Source organism: Wolffia australiana, chromosome 17, assembly GCF_029677425.1.
Source record: "Wolffia australiana isolate 7733 chromosome 17, ASM2967742v1".
Taxonomy (NCBI): Eukaryota; Viridiplantae; Streptophyta; class Magnoliopsida; order Alismatales; family Araceae; genus Wolffia; species Wolffia australiana.
Window position 1 is genome coordinate 2,073,838 of NC_135851.1, and position 16,216 is coordinate 2,090,053.

General features: G+C 41.1%; 1 protein-coding gene across 1 annotated transcript; it reads right to left on the minus strand.

Moving 5' to 3' along the window:
• Positions 1 to 2,752: 2,752 nt before the first annotated feature.
• On the minus strand, positions 2,753 to 6,682 carry LOC144714370 (phosphatidylcholine:diacylglycerol cholinephosphotransferase 1-like). Its single transcript, XM_078589096.1, has 3 exons — positions 6,159 to 6,682; positions 5,939 to 6,076; positions 2,753 to 3,217 (listed from the first exon to the last, which is right to left on the minus strand). Exons 1-3 carry the CDS (start codon positions 6,663 to 6,665, stop codon positions 2,945 to 2,947), a joined length of 918 nt encoding a protein of 305 aa, XP_078445222.1. The 5' UTR covers positions 6,666 to 6,682; the 3' UTR covers positions 2,753 to 2,944.
• Positions 6,683 to 16,216: the final 9,534 nt, after the last annotated feature.

The window sequence follows — 16,216 nt, forward strand, 5'->3', positions numbered from 1 at the left end:
CAATGGAGGATGTCCAATGGTTAATATGATGTCGATGGAGGATGGCCAATGGTTAATATGATGTCAATGGAGGATGGTCAATGGTTAGTATGATGTTGATGGAGGATGGTCAATGGGTAGTATGATGTCAACTGACGGCGATGATGAAGACTGTCAATGGTAGGTAATGTCTGATGTTTATGGCTGATGGTTAAAGGTCAGTATGGTGTCCACTGACAACGCTGATGGTGACAGTCAATGGTGAGTATGATGTCAACTGGTGACAATAAACAGTAAGCGACAATAATGGATGGTCAATGGTTTGTGTGATATCGATGGACGACAATCAATGGTTAGTCTGATGTCAACTGAAGATGATGATGATGATGATGACGGTTAATGATAAGTATGTCGTCAATGGATGAGGATGTTCAAAAAGTCTTGTCACCACTTTTTTACGACAGTTTTTTACTTCTTGTCATAGAGAAAGTAACATCAAAATGATTGCATTGTTCCTTTTTAACTGCATCAATCTGCTGCTATTCAAAAATCAAGTCGCTAGTGAATGATAATGTAGACTTAGTGATTTTGTCATTCGTTCACACGTCAATGTTGATATCACACATCATTGTACTCCACAGTTCATTACCTTAAAATAAGTGAATTGGAAAGTAGGGCATACAAAACATTTTAAACTAAACAAATTATCCTACAGTAGAAATACAAGGAAAATAAGAAAAAGAAATTTCACAGAGAGATCAAGGGATTTTAAATAAAATAAAAAGTATTAGACTCGTGGGAAATGGTCAGCTTTTATCAAGAACTTCAGATTTAACCCTTGGTGGTCTATCATGTCTACTTCCGATATTACAATAGCATTCCTTCTTCTAGCGAAGAGACCTAATATTTAGAGTTTGTTCATTGTTTTTGCTATAAACGACACAAACAGCGATCACTGGCATACCCAGCAAGACTGGGAGCTTTGGGTTTCTCTCTGAATTATGTGATATCATTCATTTGATAGATAATGATCATATGACTTGTCCTAATGGGCAAAGTCCAAATACAAGGCCACCTAGAGAAAAAATCTTCTACTTCACACTAGTGGGCAACTTGAAGTACATATGTGAAGTATGCCACAACATAATCTCGGCGAACAATTTGTACTTCCAACAAAGGAAAGATGGAAATAAAACATTTTTTACTGACATTTATATGCAGGTCATCATAAGCTACACGATGAACTCAAAGGCATAGTGACTGATGCTGGATGGAAGCTTCAAGAGAAGGTATTCGGCCTATGACATCTTGAAGATAAGCACGATGGAGAGACAATGAGCCAGCCTGTTGGTGAGGTCATAGAAGATTTCAACCTTTAGTCAAAGGTGAAATCAAATTTTAGTATTAATATATATATATATATATATATATATATATATATATTTATCTAGAAGATATAAATATATAAATTTTCACTGACATGCAGGTCTCTACTGTTATGATCGACAATGCTGCCAATAACATAACAATTAGGCATTTTCTAGCAACTAGATTGCAGCCTACGAGCCTGATATTCAATTATGATTGGCATTGCCATGAGAGGTGCACGTCATGAACTTGATTGTGCTAGTGGGCCTAACAAACCATTGTGCGATTCAAATGGACATAGAGGAGTGTGAGTGTGATGAAGAGAGATATTCAATTGACATGTCATATCGACATAACGTGACATCCCTTGAGGAGGTAGTGGCTTGATTTTGTGCACTTAGAAAAGATATCTCCACTTCACCTCAAAAGAAGGCAAGCTACATCCACATATGTAAGACTGTTGTAATGTCAAACACCAATAAAGTCGAGCTGGACTGCCCAACAAGGTGGAACATTGCGTAACTTAGAACATAGGATTTCATATTTCAAAAAATGTAAAAGATTCAAGACCTGAATTTAGTTAGGATAAACTTCTGCATAACTCAAGTTTTTGGCTTCTTTCATATGTGCCTCAATAAAATCAACTAGAAACATAAAATTCTCAACCTTAACTATAATATCCTTTAATTTATTGTAAGGTAGCTTAATGGATCCATCAGCCAATTAATCCAGCAATTCTGATAATCCAGCCAATTAATCCATCACCCAAATTTTCATTTATCATAGAGCTTTACGCATGATAATTACATTTGCACCTGAATCCAGCAAAGATCCATAAAGATAGTCATACTCTTTTATGAGTCAAAGTCTTGATTAACTTAAATATCAACGACAAATTATTACCCCAAATATGAGGTTATTGGCGCGTACCTGTATCCAAAGTTTGCATCATTAATAATGAAGTATGTTTGCATCTCAATGCATCTTCTCTGTTGGGAGAGGTCACTTCTAATATGGACAGGGTGGCAGCTGATATAATCTCCATACTCATGTTGATAAAGTGTTGGACAGAAGATTATGTTACACAGAGTCTATGCAGAGAGGATTGGTTTAGGAGGGATGAAGACTAATGGTGCTTTAAAATTCTGTCTTAAACTTGTTTTACTGCTTTAAAAAATATTTTTCCAAATTTGAACAATTCTCCTGTGTTCACAGGTTCATATATCTATGGTCAATCAAATAAATACATCCTTTGTATATAAATGGTAAATTTACTTCTTAATTTGTAGTTAGAGTTATTGGATAGGACAGACCCTAGGTTGATGGATAGTTGGACTGCCCATTGTGCATTGTCCAAAGTTTATGCAACTGTCCATCTGTTTAATATTTAATAACAAAACTATACTTCCATTTTCCTGACTGTAAATAAACTGCCACTTGTTCCTTCCCAAAAATTATAACCAAATTTTGGTAAAAAAATACTCTGAACCACCCACTAAGGATGAGAGAGAGACTCTCTTAACAGACTGCCAGGCAAATTGAGATGGAGGAGAGGTCATTGCAGAGAGTTGTAGCACTAGTCCACTGCAATCAGTGGCTATCGCCGGCGCTCTTCGTACTTGCCGGCGAGCTCGTCAAAGAGAACGCCGGCCATGACGCCTGCCGCCAAGTCAATGGTGTAGTGGCCTCTCGTGGCCAGCAGACGAAGGACTTGGAGGACGTTCATGACGTCGAAAGCCGCCGCCATGGCATGGCGGCATGTCCGCCGCATGTCCAATGAAGCAATCACGGCTGCGGCCACATGACCAGAGTAAAAGAGGAAGAAGGAGACATTTCCCACTGGAAAGTCCACCCCAGACCCCAGAAACTCCTGACAATGTCCAATGCATGGTGCAATCACAGGTGAGAGAGATAGACATGCATGGGTTCAATATGATGGCCATAGGAGAGAGAAATAATAAATTAAGAAAATATATTTAAGAGAAATAAACAAGAGAGATAAGTGATAAGAAGAATTATAGAGAAATATAATTAAGAAGATAAGAAGAGAGAAATAAATATATTTAAAAAGAATTATAGAGAAATATATTTAAGAGGATAAGAAGAGAGAGAAATGAGTTGAGAGTGAATGTAGATGGATAGAGAGAAAGATTTCATGTGAACAAAAGAGAGAGAAATGGATGGATCAATGGTGCCATCAAAGTTGAGAGAGAGACATGCTTGGGGTCAGGGTGATAATCCTAGGAAAGGAGAGATATAAGATACAAGTGGCGAAAATGATGTAGATTGAGACAGATGATGATATGTGGAGAGAGGTATGGGTTGTGAGCACAGATAGATAGAGAGAAAGATACCGCATAAACAAGAGAGATGGATAGATCAATGGTTCAATGCGATAATCCAAGAAGAGAGACATAAGTGATGATGCAAGGAGAGAGAGAGAGATGTGAGGCAGAAATGGAGAAAATGAAGGAGATAGAGATAGATGAAAATATGAAGAGATAGACACAGGCTGAGAGTGAACATGGATGGATGGATGGAGACAAATATGCAGAAAAGAGAGATTAGATAGAGAGTATTGCCCAAGTATATAGAAGCTGCGGGAGAGAATACACTGATAAAGAAATGGATGGATGGAGAGATGAGATATAATTAGATTAGTAGTAGTCGCTATTAAGATAAGAGAGATAGATGGATTCAAAGACATGGACATGCAAATGGATAAATAGATACGAGGAAATGGATTCGCACATGAAGATAAAAGGATGTTGATGGAGATGGGAGTCAATCTTTCGGAAGAAGTAGAGAGATATCTATAGAAATTAAGATTAATGGAGCGTGAAAAGAGGAAATTTATAAATGGAGATATCAGCTGGCGTGGATATTTTGATAGGTTCACGAAGATGTTAGAGAGGGAGTGAGAGAGAGATAGAGAGGGAGAGGGAGAGAGAGGAGAGAGAGATAAAGAGAGTGGGAGGGAGAGAGAGACAGAGAGGGAGAGGAGAGAAAGATAGAGTGGCAGAGGGAGAGAGACAGAGACAGAGAGGGAGAGGAGAGAGAGATAGAGTGGCAGAGGGAGGGAGAGAGAGAGAGAAGGAGAGAGAGACAGATAGTGAGAGGAGAGAGATAGAGTGGCAGAGGGAGGGAGAGAGATAGAGAGGAAGAGAGAGATGAAGACTTAAGGGGAAAGAGAGAGGGACTCAGAGAGAGATGTAAAAGGGGAGTAAGAGAGAGAGATAGAGTGGCAGAGGGAGGGAGAGAGATAGAGAGGAAGAGAGAGATGAAGACTTAAGGGGAAAGAGAGAGGGACTCAGAGAGAGATGTAAAAGGGGAGTAAGAGAGAGAGATAGAGTGGCAGAGGGAGGGAGAGAAAGAGAGAGATAGAAGGGGATTGTGAGAGAGAGAGTGAGGAGAAGTGAGAGAAAGAAAGAGAGAGAGAGAGAGAGTGAAAGAGAGACAGAGATGTAATGGGAGAGAGAAAGAGATAGTGAAAGAGAGACACGTAAGGAGAGAGAAATTGGGAGGGAGATAGAGAGAGATGCAAGGGGAGAGAGGGATAGAGAGAGGGTGAGATAGGAACAAGAGAGAGAGAGACAGTGTGTGGGATAGAAGGGGGAGAGAGGGAGAGACAGAGATAGACAGGGAGAGACAGAGAGAGAGAGAGAGGGAGGTAGAGAGACAGAGAGAGAGGGAGATAGAGGGAGGGAGAGAGAGAGAGAGAGAGAGAGAAAGAGAAGGAGAGAGAGAGGGAGGGAGAGAGACAGAGAGAGAGAGAAAGAGAAGGAGAGATAGGGGGAGGGAGAGAGAGACAGAGAGATAGAGATAGAGAAAGAGAGGGAGAGAGAGAGAGGGAGAGAGACAGAGAGAGGGAGAGAGAGAGAAAGAGAGGGAGAGAGACAGAGAGAGAGAGGGAGGGAGAGAGGGAGGGAGAGAGGGAGGGCGAGAGGGAGGGAGGGAGAGAGAGAGACAGAGAGATAGAGATAGAGAAAGAGAGGGAGAGATAGAGAGAGGGAGAGAGACAGAGAGAGAGAGAAAGAGAGGGAGAGAGGGAGGGAGGGAGAGAGAGAGAGAGGGAGGGAGAGAGGGAGGGCGAGATGGAGGGAGGGAGAGAGACGGAGAGATAGAGATAGAGATAGAGAGGGAGAGAGAGAGAGAGGGAGAGAGACAGAGAGAGAGAGAGAGAGAAAGAGAAAGAGAGGGAGAGAAAGAGAAAGAGAGGGAGAGATGGAGTGAGGGAGAGAGACAGAGAGAGAGAGAGAGAGAAAGAGAAAGAGAGGGAGAGATGGAGTGAGGGAGAGAGAGAGAGAGGGAGGGAGAGAGAGAGAAAGAGATGTAGAGATAGAGAAAGAGAGGGAGAAATAGAGAGAGGGAGAGAGAGAGAAAGAGAGGGAGAGATAGAGAAGGAGAGAGGGAGGGAGAGCGGGGCAGAGACAGGTAGAGAGACAGAAAGAGGGAGAGAGAGAGAGAGAGGCAGTGGAAGACGGATAGAGGGAGAGAGAGAGGCAGAGAGAGGGAGAGACAGAGAGAGGCTGAGAAGGAGAGAGGCATAGAGAGAGAAAGAGAGGCATTCTAAGGCAAAGGGCAATCTCACCTGGGGAAGGGGGAGCTGGGTGGTGTAACCCAGCACTCCCCGGCAGGTAAACATGAACACCGTCGCAATCGTCGACCTCCCCCGCCCCTCCAAAACCAACGTCGCAAGAATGTACAACGCCTGCAATCCCACAAACACCTGCAAAACCCACCAAAAATCCCCCATTAAATCCCTCTCAAATCTCCCCCAAAACCAACACCAACCCAAAATCCCCACTCACCGTGTTCAATCCTGCAAGAACCGAGTTCAAACTCGGTCTCTCAGCGAGATACCGCTGAAGAGGCTTAGTAACAACGAACCCCACATCAAACGGAGCAGAATCCGAAGGAATCATGAAAAGGGTATACTCCACGAACATGAAGAACACCACGCAACAAGCGAAGAAACAAGGAATTGGGTGCTGGCGAGCCAAACCCAGAAAATATTCCGAAGAAAATGGCTTTCTGAGACGAAAGATCGAGTCTTTTTCATGGGTTTTTTGTTCTTGATGAAGAACGCCGTTGGCTTGGTGGCGCCGCCGGGTTTGCTCTGCGGAGGAGGATTTGAGGAGGAAAGGAATGAGATTATCGCTATCGCCCATGTCTGCAATTTGAGTCTGAAGAGAAGAGGAAGGAGAGATCTTTAAAGGGGATTTGATTAGTGGCAGACGGAGCTTTCGAAGGAAAGTAATGGCGGAAGAAGAGGGAAGAGGACGAGATTGGCGGTGGGTTTTTGAAGATCTGATCATGGGATTTGACGTGGCTCTTATCTGTTCGCACGCTCGGCCACTCGATTTCGTTCTATGATTCTACAGTTGTAGGCCGCACGGTTCAGTTTAGTGTGAACCACAAAGAGTGTTCTTGGCACTTTCCACCTGCAGACACTGCAAAAGCATGCATGCCGTCTTATGTTATTTGGGACTCTTCATTAAATAGAATTAGTAGGTGAAAAGACTCTCCTGGGTTCCATGAATCCATTCAAGTAGGTTGTGATACCACTAAGAATACCTTTAAATACCTTTAAAAGAGGGTGATACCGAAAATGTGTTGTGTTTCATACAGATTTTGTATGTTTATTGAAAATTCGGACATCTGATATTCGTTATCGGGTAACAATAACGGAGAACGGATAAGTTTATGTAAGTTATCCATCGCCATTCCGTGTTTTAGTAGAATTTCTGGTTTCAATATCTGATATTGGGAATGAATATTGAATAATGATAATTATGTGTGTATTGGGCCGATACGCATCTTTCGCGTTTTATAGGCCCAGCATGCTATTTATGTATGTGTTGCAATTGTTAGTCGCCGGAGTTAGTGACAGAGATGTGACAGGGATTTGGCAGTGATATAGAGGAGTGATAGTGGTGCGACGGTGAGACTGAAGTGTGACACTGAGACCAAGACAAAGTTGCAAAATTTTGTCATTCAGGTATGTTTCTTTTCAGATTTCAAGACTGATTCAAAATGATGAGTCTATTACTTTACAAAGTATTATTATAGTGGGCAAACTTATCAGATCAGATTCTAGTTGATCATCAGACCTGAATGATCTGACATTAAAAATATGATTTAACCAATAAATTTGACCAATCTGATCTATTGGGCAGGATCGGGATCTGATGTAAGGAAAAAGTGTATGATCTGAGTGAACAATCATCTCATTTGATCGTCAATCAGACTGTTCATGGATCAGGTATGACAATCAATCCACTTTGTCTGATTGCTATACACTACATGATCCATTACATGAAGTGAAGAGAAATGTATTAATTTTAGACGACAACTACCTACAGATTCAACATTTCTATATTGTTCAATATTCTTTCGTCATATTTAAATGCCTTAAATCCATGAAATTCATTAACCAAACCGAGATCAATGACTCAAATTCAAATGTCATCAACCTCTTACATTTCTTAAATAAGAGAATACCAATAGTGAACTTATTTCCTTTCTGATGGCGGACGTCGTCGGGGACGTCGTCCGTCGGGTATCGAGATAATGCTCTGATACCAAGATGATGTTGGATGTCGTCAATGATGTCATCCAACGGATAATTCCCTGAGGGGATGAAACGACGTGATGTGATGAACCCTAGGCAGATGTACGTGCAGGCCCCGACTCGTGGGAATTCACCGAACTCCGAGATCTGAGGTGGGTGACCAATGATGTTGACAGTGACCTTCTGACCTCGTTAGAGCGATGATGGTGACTATGGTGTCAAATAAAATAATTCAGCTGACGCTTGCACGTAACGGACGGGCTCGACCCGTACCTAGGAGTTCACTCAAGTCGTAGTTTTCAAGATATAATCTCTCACCTAAACTAAACCCGAGCGTGGTGGAGTGAAGTCGAAAATATACTGGAAGACGTAATATAACAGACAAGCAAGGGGAACGACATACCTCGTCAGCTAGTGATTGTCCAACCGATGTTGGTATGATATCAGATATCGGACAACCGATATCTGATATTGGGGAACTGATATCCGATATCCAGGAGAAAACCGGGACGGTGTCTGATATCGGATATCAGATATCGGTCGATATCCATCCTTTAAATCTAGACGAATATTGATGACGAATATGGGGGGGGGGTGAAGATGAAACAGGTATCGGATACCGGATATCGGATTTCGATATCTAGATATCAGAACCGGTATCCGAATGTCGATATCCGGTATCGACTGAAAAGAATAAACATTTCTACCACATTCATAGGCTTATAATTTTATAGTTATACCAACCTCAGTTAATATATAGAGTGCAACATTTTTAATTTCTTCCATATGGGATAACATGATTCGAAGTTTACTGTAAAGTCCAAATCCTGTTGTCCTGCATGGAAGAAATTAGAAATGTTGCTTTGTATATATTCAATGAGGCAGACTGTATGTTAAATAATAAAAGAATTTTCTACCTACCGTTGCTATATTTTAAGCCCCATAAATATGTTGGTTAACTAATTTATTTACATATCATTCAATAAATAGAGCTAAAAATTTCTATTTTCTTCCATATGGGATAAAGAGATTCCGAGTTAAACATAAAACTCCGAATCCGGTTATCCCATATGGAAGAAATTGAAAATATTGAGCTATATATATTAAACGAAATGGGTAAACAATCAGAAAGGTCTCCTAGTAATCTCTTGCCCAGGTTAATCCCTTTAAACCGCTAAACACTTGTCGGTTAATAATATTTTTAAGTATCCTTTCGATGTGGATATCGAAATCCGATATCCACACCCGATATCCGATGTCGTCATCCCCCCCAGAAACAGAGGCGGATGTCGATATCGAGACGGATATTAGTTTCAAATATCGTCACTGTAGCAACCGATATCCAACACCGATATCTGATATCCAGATATCGAAAAAAATGGATACCAGAAATTCCCTTTTCGGTAACCGATATAACATCCGTCCCGATACCATCACCGGATATCGGTATCGGGACGGGCGAACCCTATCGTCAGCGGTGTCGCTTATCGTCGGTGTCTTCTTTGACGCGGGCAATACGGGCGTGTGTGGTGGAGAGGTGTCGAAGGCGGGCATGGTGTAGCTTTACAAGCGATTGCGGTGCAGGAAGCAAGAGGCGTGTGGCGTCAACGCGACTCGAGCGATCGGCCGACCTTAGAGTGGGTCAGTGCTGGCGGGGTCGAGCGACAGATGTGAGCGACTGGCGATGGTGCAATGTAAGAGTATGATCATGAGGGGCGGCGATGACGAGCGTCGCTAGCGCCAGGGAGCAACTCACAAGGAAAACAACGGCTATAAATGCATGGTGTGGCACACTGTGACAGGGCGCACGGGCGGTCAGTAGCGACGATAGTGGCAGTGGCACACTGTGATCTGGAATCGGTATCCAGATATTGATATCCAATATCGACTGAAAACAATAAACATTTCTACCACATTCATAGGCTCATGTACATCAGTGCCATTGACTGAACCTGATGATTGCACCCGACGTGAGTAAGGCATGCACACGTCCGCGGGAAGACCTTCGATGCACCGGTCCGTGGGCAGCCGGCGAGTTACCAAAAGGCGCGTGAGCCTGCAGCGACGACGACTGGCCTGGGGAGGGGCAACCGAGGGGGAGACGGGGGGAAGAACGGTAGCACCTCTTTCTTCTTCCAGCTCCTCTCCCTAGTCTTCTTCTCCTTCCCTATCTCCTCCTTCCCTCTCTTCTCCTCTTTCTCTCCCTCGTGAGACCAAGAACGAATACAAAACCTTTCAATTGATAAATTCCTAGTCTAACTGACCTAGGGCACCCTCTTCTACCTTATATAGGGGTCAAGATGGGCCCCTAGGCAGGGTCCAATAAGGGTCCATATGCATGGGAAGGAGAAGACAAATTGACATACAATAATGCAAAAAAAACAATAGGACGCATGACACTATGAACACGACTCGACGAACATGGACACGACGAAAACAAACGCACGGGCATAGTAAAACAGCAAATAGAAAGAGCACGTGTTGACGAAGATCAAAACGTCGAATGCATGGACGTGCTTTTACCCAGGTTACTTGAACCCGGGTGTCTTCACTAGCGCTTTGGCGTGCCGTTCGGGCTGGACGCGAACTGTCGAGGCTGTTGATGACGAAGAGGGTGGCTATGAAGACATCTCCGGTGGAGCGGGCTGGCATGCTCCATCACTTTCATTTGTATTTAAATAATGGTAAATGTAATGAAATCTGAATATTATATTTCAGTATTATCAGATCGAACACATTTTTTTCCTCCAATTTAATATTTGAAGCCAATATGGAAGAACTTGCACGTACAAGGGAATAGATGTAAAAAATTCTGCATGAAATAATTCTATATGGTCCAATTCTCTTATGCATGAAATGACATGTTGAGCGATGTCTTGATTATAAGTAAAGTTGCTTCTCGTTAGATTTCTTCTTCCCCTAGTGTAACAACATGACACATGGTTTCTCACACTTCTTACGGTTACAGCTGTGATTTAATTATATTTTGGGTCAATTTTCTGTGATAATTTTATCATGTATTATATTTGTAGAGAATCGTCCATTTGTCGGCTTTGTAGTAGAAATGAATATTAAGCCAAGAAGGAGATATAGGGGGTAGAGAAGGGGAAGAAGACGGAGAAGGAAGAGAGGGAGAATGCACCGGCACGATTTTATTTTATTTCTCTTTTCTTAGCTATACAGTGTTTTGGATTTATATATAGATGTGTTCTAATTACGGAGGTTTGTAGCCATTATAACTCTTTTATAACGGCTAGTCTAGATATACTCGTGAACGTTCATGTGTTTCAAATGTTGATTTAATCCTGGTCGTCATAACTATTTTATAAAGGATAGTTTAGATGTAATCCTGATTCTTTATCATTCTCCCTGTCTATGATTTGGTCGTTAAGTAACGCCTGATTGGTCAACATGGCTGCTGAATGGATGAGTTGTGAACTCCTTGGCTTCAATACCGCCCATCAAACTCTACGGCTGTGGGAAAACGTTAAGCTTGTCTCGCGACATGACAAAGTGAGCCCACGATAAAGGCTTGGTAAGCGCCTCTGCAAGTTGCCCAACATTGGAGACAAGCTGACTATGAAGAGTCTTAACTGCAACTTGTTTGCACACAAAGTGAAGTAGATTTTGATGTGCTTCATTTGTGCATGGAAAATGGGGCTGGCAGCTAAGTACGCGGTGCCAATGTTGTCTCACTAAAGAGTGGGCGCGGAGGACGGTTTGAAGCCGAGTTTGCAAAGGAGTGATTGGATCTAGATCACTTCAGCAGATGCATTTGTTTGAACCTTGTACCTAGCTTCAGTATTAGACCAGTCGATGGTAGGCTACTTCTTGGAGCTCTAGGAGATCAGGTTGCGACCTCCATAGATGAGAAAATAGCTAGTGGATTGTTGGTTAGTCAGATCACTGGCCCAATTTGCATCATTATATACATTTAGAGTGAGTTCGGATTGCGTGTGAATGAACAAGACATGCAGTATAGTGCCCTAGAGATAACAAAGTAAATGTTTGGCTTGCCAATCAGCTAAGGAAAATTCAGGGCAAGTTAAGGTAAGATACTAAAGAGAGGTCACAATCTTCTGATATACAATAGGGTCAACATAAGTGTTTTTAGATAGAGAGGTGATAGCCACAACACTGGGAGTGGAGGATGGTTTACGATGGTCCATGTCTGATTGACAGAAAATTTTTGTGAGGTATTTGGATTGAGAAGGCATTTGGTATGGTGTTTGATAAGTTCATGCCCTAGGTGATGTAGCCTAGAAGTCCATTTTCTAAGGCCCAATAGCAATTGGTGGCCCAAGAAGGAGATTCTTCTAGAGCTGATATGATTTGGAGAAAAGTGCCTAGAGCCCCTCAAAATCCTCTAACAGATCTTCTCTAATAATATTTTCTCTGACAAGATCCTCTAACAGATTTTCTATAACAGATTCATATCTAACATAATCCTCTCACAAATTCTTCTTCTACCAAGATCTGCAGAATATCTCTGCTCTAACATGTCATAGCTACATACTTCTATTTTGTCCCATCAGGATCTTCTTGAGCTACACAAATATCTCCTGATAGGTTCTAGAAGCCCCAGAATTTTCAGAATATCTTTGCTCATGCCTATCAAGCTGCTTATCCTTGGTTTTAGCTTGTAAAAGTTGTTTTTCTCAATGTTGAGTTGTAATTTCATGGGTTAAGTCATTATGGATGACCTTGAACTTGTTGTGGCCTATATAAGGGCCCCATGTTCCCGTGAAGGATGATTATTGAAGTCTATTATTTTGTTAGAACTCTTGTTTTTCCCCTTTGATTGTTCTTTTTGCTAGAGAATGTTTTAGTGATTGTCGATTCAAGCACAACCCTATGGATTCAAGAGTTGGAGAAGCTAGTTTTTTGGATTCATGGCTTGGCTCCCTCAAGTAGAGAAAGAATTGCTGATTCAAGTCATGTTCCTACAATGTTCCTGTACTAAGGCTGCGTCACTAGGAAGTAATGAGTGGTAAATTAGAGACCATGATCACAAATTCGGAGTGTAAATTAGAGACCATGATGGAGATTTCAGAGGAGTTAAGAAAAATTAGCAGAATATCATTGATATATATATATATATATATATATATATATATATATATATATATATATCCCCTTAAATGATCCCCTTAAATGATCACGAAAAGTATCCCCTTAAATGATAGCCTTAGTAGAGAGTTTATGAAAAAAGTGATGTGCTAGTTTTGGAGCTTGGGAAACCAAGAAGGCAAAGAAAAGCGCTTAGTTGGGTGAACCAGGCTCGAGGGGACAGTTTGAGACCATACAAATATTTCTTAAGGAGACATACATGATGAGGGAAATTTGGATTTTTGAATCCAGGGGGTTTCTCCATGTACATAGTTTCATTAAGATATAAGTGTAGGAAGGCATTAGACACATCTTATTGATGAATAACCCAATTGTTGTTGATGGCTATGGAGAATAACAATAAAATTGGGGTATGTTTGATGACAAGGCTGAACGTTTCATTAAAATTTAAGGCCTCCTATTGATTGAATCCCTCTGCCACAAGTCGGGCTTTATACTTGTTAATTTCACCTGATGGTTTGTATTTGAGTCTATAAACCCATTTAGAAACAATGATGTGAAGATTGGGGTGTCAAGGGACTAAGTCCCATGTGTGATTGTGCATGAGAGCATGAATCTCTAAGGTCATAGCACACATCAAATTGGGATATTTAGAGGCAATGGTAAAAGAAGATGGCTCCTCAAGATGACAAACTTGAGTGAGCAAGCAGTGTGGGAGAGCGATGTCTGATCAAGGAGGATGAGGATCGTGGGGATGTTAAGTGGGGTGAAGCTTCTGGGGTGTGGGAAGTATGGGTTGCGTGACCTTCTTGCAAGTAGTTATCATGAATAGGTTGACCTTTTAAAATATACCCAGGTTCTGGTAAATGATCAAGAGTGTTAAGGAGAGGCAGATCAGAGGGTGAAAGTGTGGTTGAATAAATAAAAAAATGTTTGGAGGAGGTAGAAGATTGGGTAGGGGAGAGACACAGACTAGATGGTGTTATGGGGGTATCAAATTCTTGAGGGGAGGCTACTTTAGAGGTTGGTATGAGGTCCTAAAGGGATGGATACACATTGGTGTTAGGAGATGAAGAGTGGGAAAAGGGAGTCAATTCAGGTTGGAGCTGATCATTCGGAAATGATCCAAGCTGGTTGTTCTAGTTGTTGACAATGGAAGAGAATGAGAAAGAATATTCAAAGAAGATATCATGGCAAGAAATAAAGAACTTACCAGTGTGGAGGGAGAGGCACCTGTAGCATATATGAAAAAGACTGTATCCCAGAAATACACACTTCTCAGATATCAAGCTTGTGCTTGTTGTATGGTCTTAAAAATGGATAGCAGAGGTAATCAAAAGATTTGAGAAACGTATAATGTGGGGGACATGCAACTAAAATTTCATAACGGGATTTATGATGAACCACCTGTGTGGGAAGTCTATTAATCAAATAAGCTGCCGTTACAAGTGCTTCATCCCGATATGATTTTGGCATCTTGGCATAATGAAGCAGTGTAAGAACAGTTTCAACTAAATGTTTGTGTTTTCTTTCAGTACCATTTTGTTTAGGAGTGTGCGGACTCTATGAACGATACCCTAAGGCTTAAGATAGGAGTGGAGAGATTGAACCTTGTCATTGAACCTTGTCCCATGTTCATCTGTAGTCATTGAAGTACTTCATGTGTTCATCTCTAGTCATTGAACCTTGTCCCATGTTAGGGAATTGTCTATGAAACTCTATGACTCGTGACTGAAGTCTGCTAGGGAAGGTGTTTTCTGGCTTTTCCCATGCCTCTCTTGATGACTTGGCTTTGGTTACACATGGACGAATAGCTTCCTATATGGTGGAGTGTAGAAATCCAAGCACTTGTTAATCAATTCTCCACCAAAGCTTAAAACTCAGAATTTTTGACCAGATTTCCTTGTTGATCTGCAATTGAAATAGGATGTGTCCATTCTATAAATTTGTTTAAATTATACCCATTTAGTAGAGGTAAGATGACACTTTTCCAAGACTGGTAGTTGTTTGCATGTAGCTTCGTTGAGATTGTGGAATACCAAAAGGATCTTGTCTGATGCCTATTATGCTTTACGAGCTGGCTGAGGCGGTGGTGAGCTTCCCATCTACCATGGACATGGCTCTGATACCATGTAGAAAATTGTCCATATGCTGCTTTGTAGTCAGAATGAATAGTAAGCCAAGAAGGAGATATAGGGGGTAGAGAAGGAGAAGAAGACACACAAAGAGAGAGAGAGAGAATGCACCATGATAGTTTTATTTTATCTATTCTCTTAACAATACAGCGTTCTGGATTTATATAGTACGTAGGTTTGTAGCCTTTATAACTCTTTTATAACGGCTAGTCTAGATATAATCGTGAGCGTTTGTGTGTTTCAGATGTTGATTTAATCCTAGTCGTTATAACTATTTTATAACAGCTAGTTTAGATGTAATCCTGATGCTTTATCGTTCTCCTTGTTTATGAGTTGTTCATTGAGTTAAGTTGCACCTGATTGATATGGATGAGTTTCAGACTCCTTGACTTCAACCTTGGCTTAAATAATATTTTTATGTTTCAATTCTTGTATTCAATATTATATTATTATTATGTTTCAGCTCTTGGCGTCAATAATATTATTATGTTTCAACCTTGGCTTCAATATATAGTTTACTTTGGGTGTATTTATGCATTTTCCTTTTACTTATTTAATAGAATTCATTACAGAACTTTATCTTCATCCAATCAGACACCATGCCGATGGAAGAGAGAGTTTTACCCCAAATAGGTGAAGAATTGGCTTATGAGAAATTACTTGGAGAGCATATGTCTGACACGTTGGAGCTAGGTGGAACGAAATGGTCTCTGATACTAAAATACATTACACGTGTTGAGATTCCACATATGAGTGTGAAATTTATCATGCCAAAAATACCACAAAGGTAGTCCAAGAGGCACAACCAATAGGACAGTGTAGATGCATCTTTTAGCGGCATTTCAGGTTTGTTTATCATAAAGAACATATTGCGCTGTATAGAGGAGATAGTAGATGACATGACATCTGATATCTTTGGTGGAAGGCAGCTCTTGGGGGGTTGAATTCATTAAAAGATGAAGGATGTCATTAGTCAATTTTTCTGTCGCATGAAATTGTCATTGCATTGGGTTTATACTGATGTGTGAAAGGGAAAACGGTGATATGTGATATTGAATGAGGTGCCCTTTCTTGGTGCATAGGCCATAAA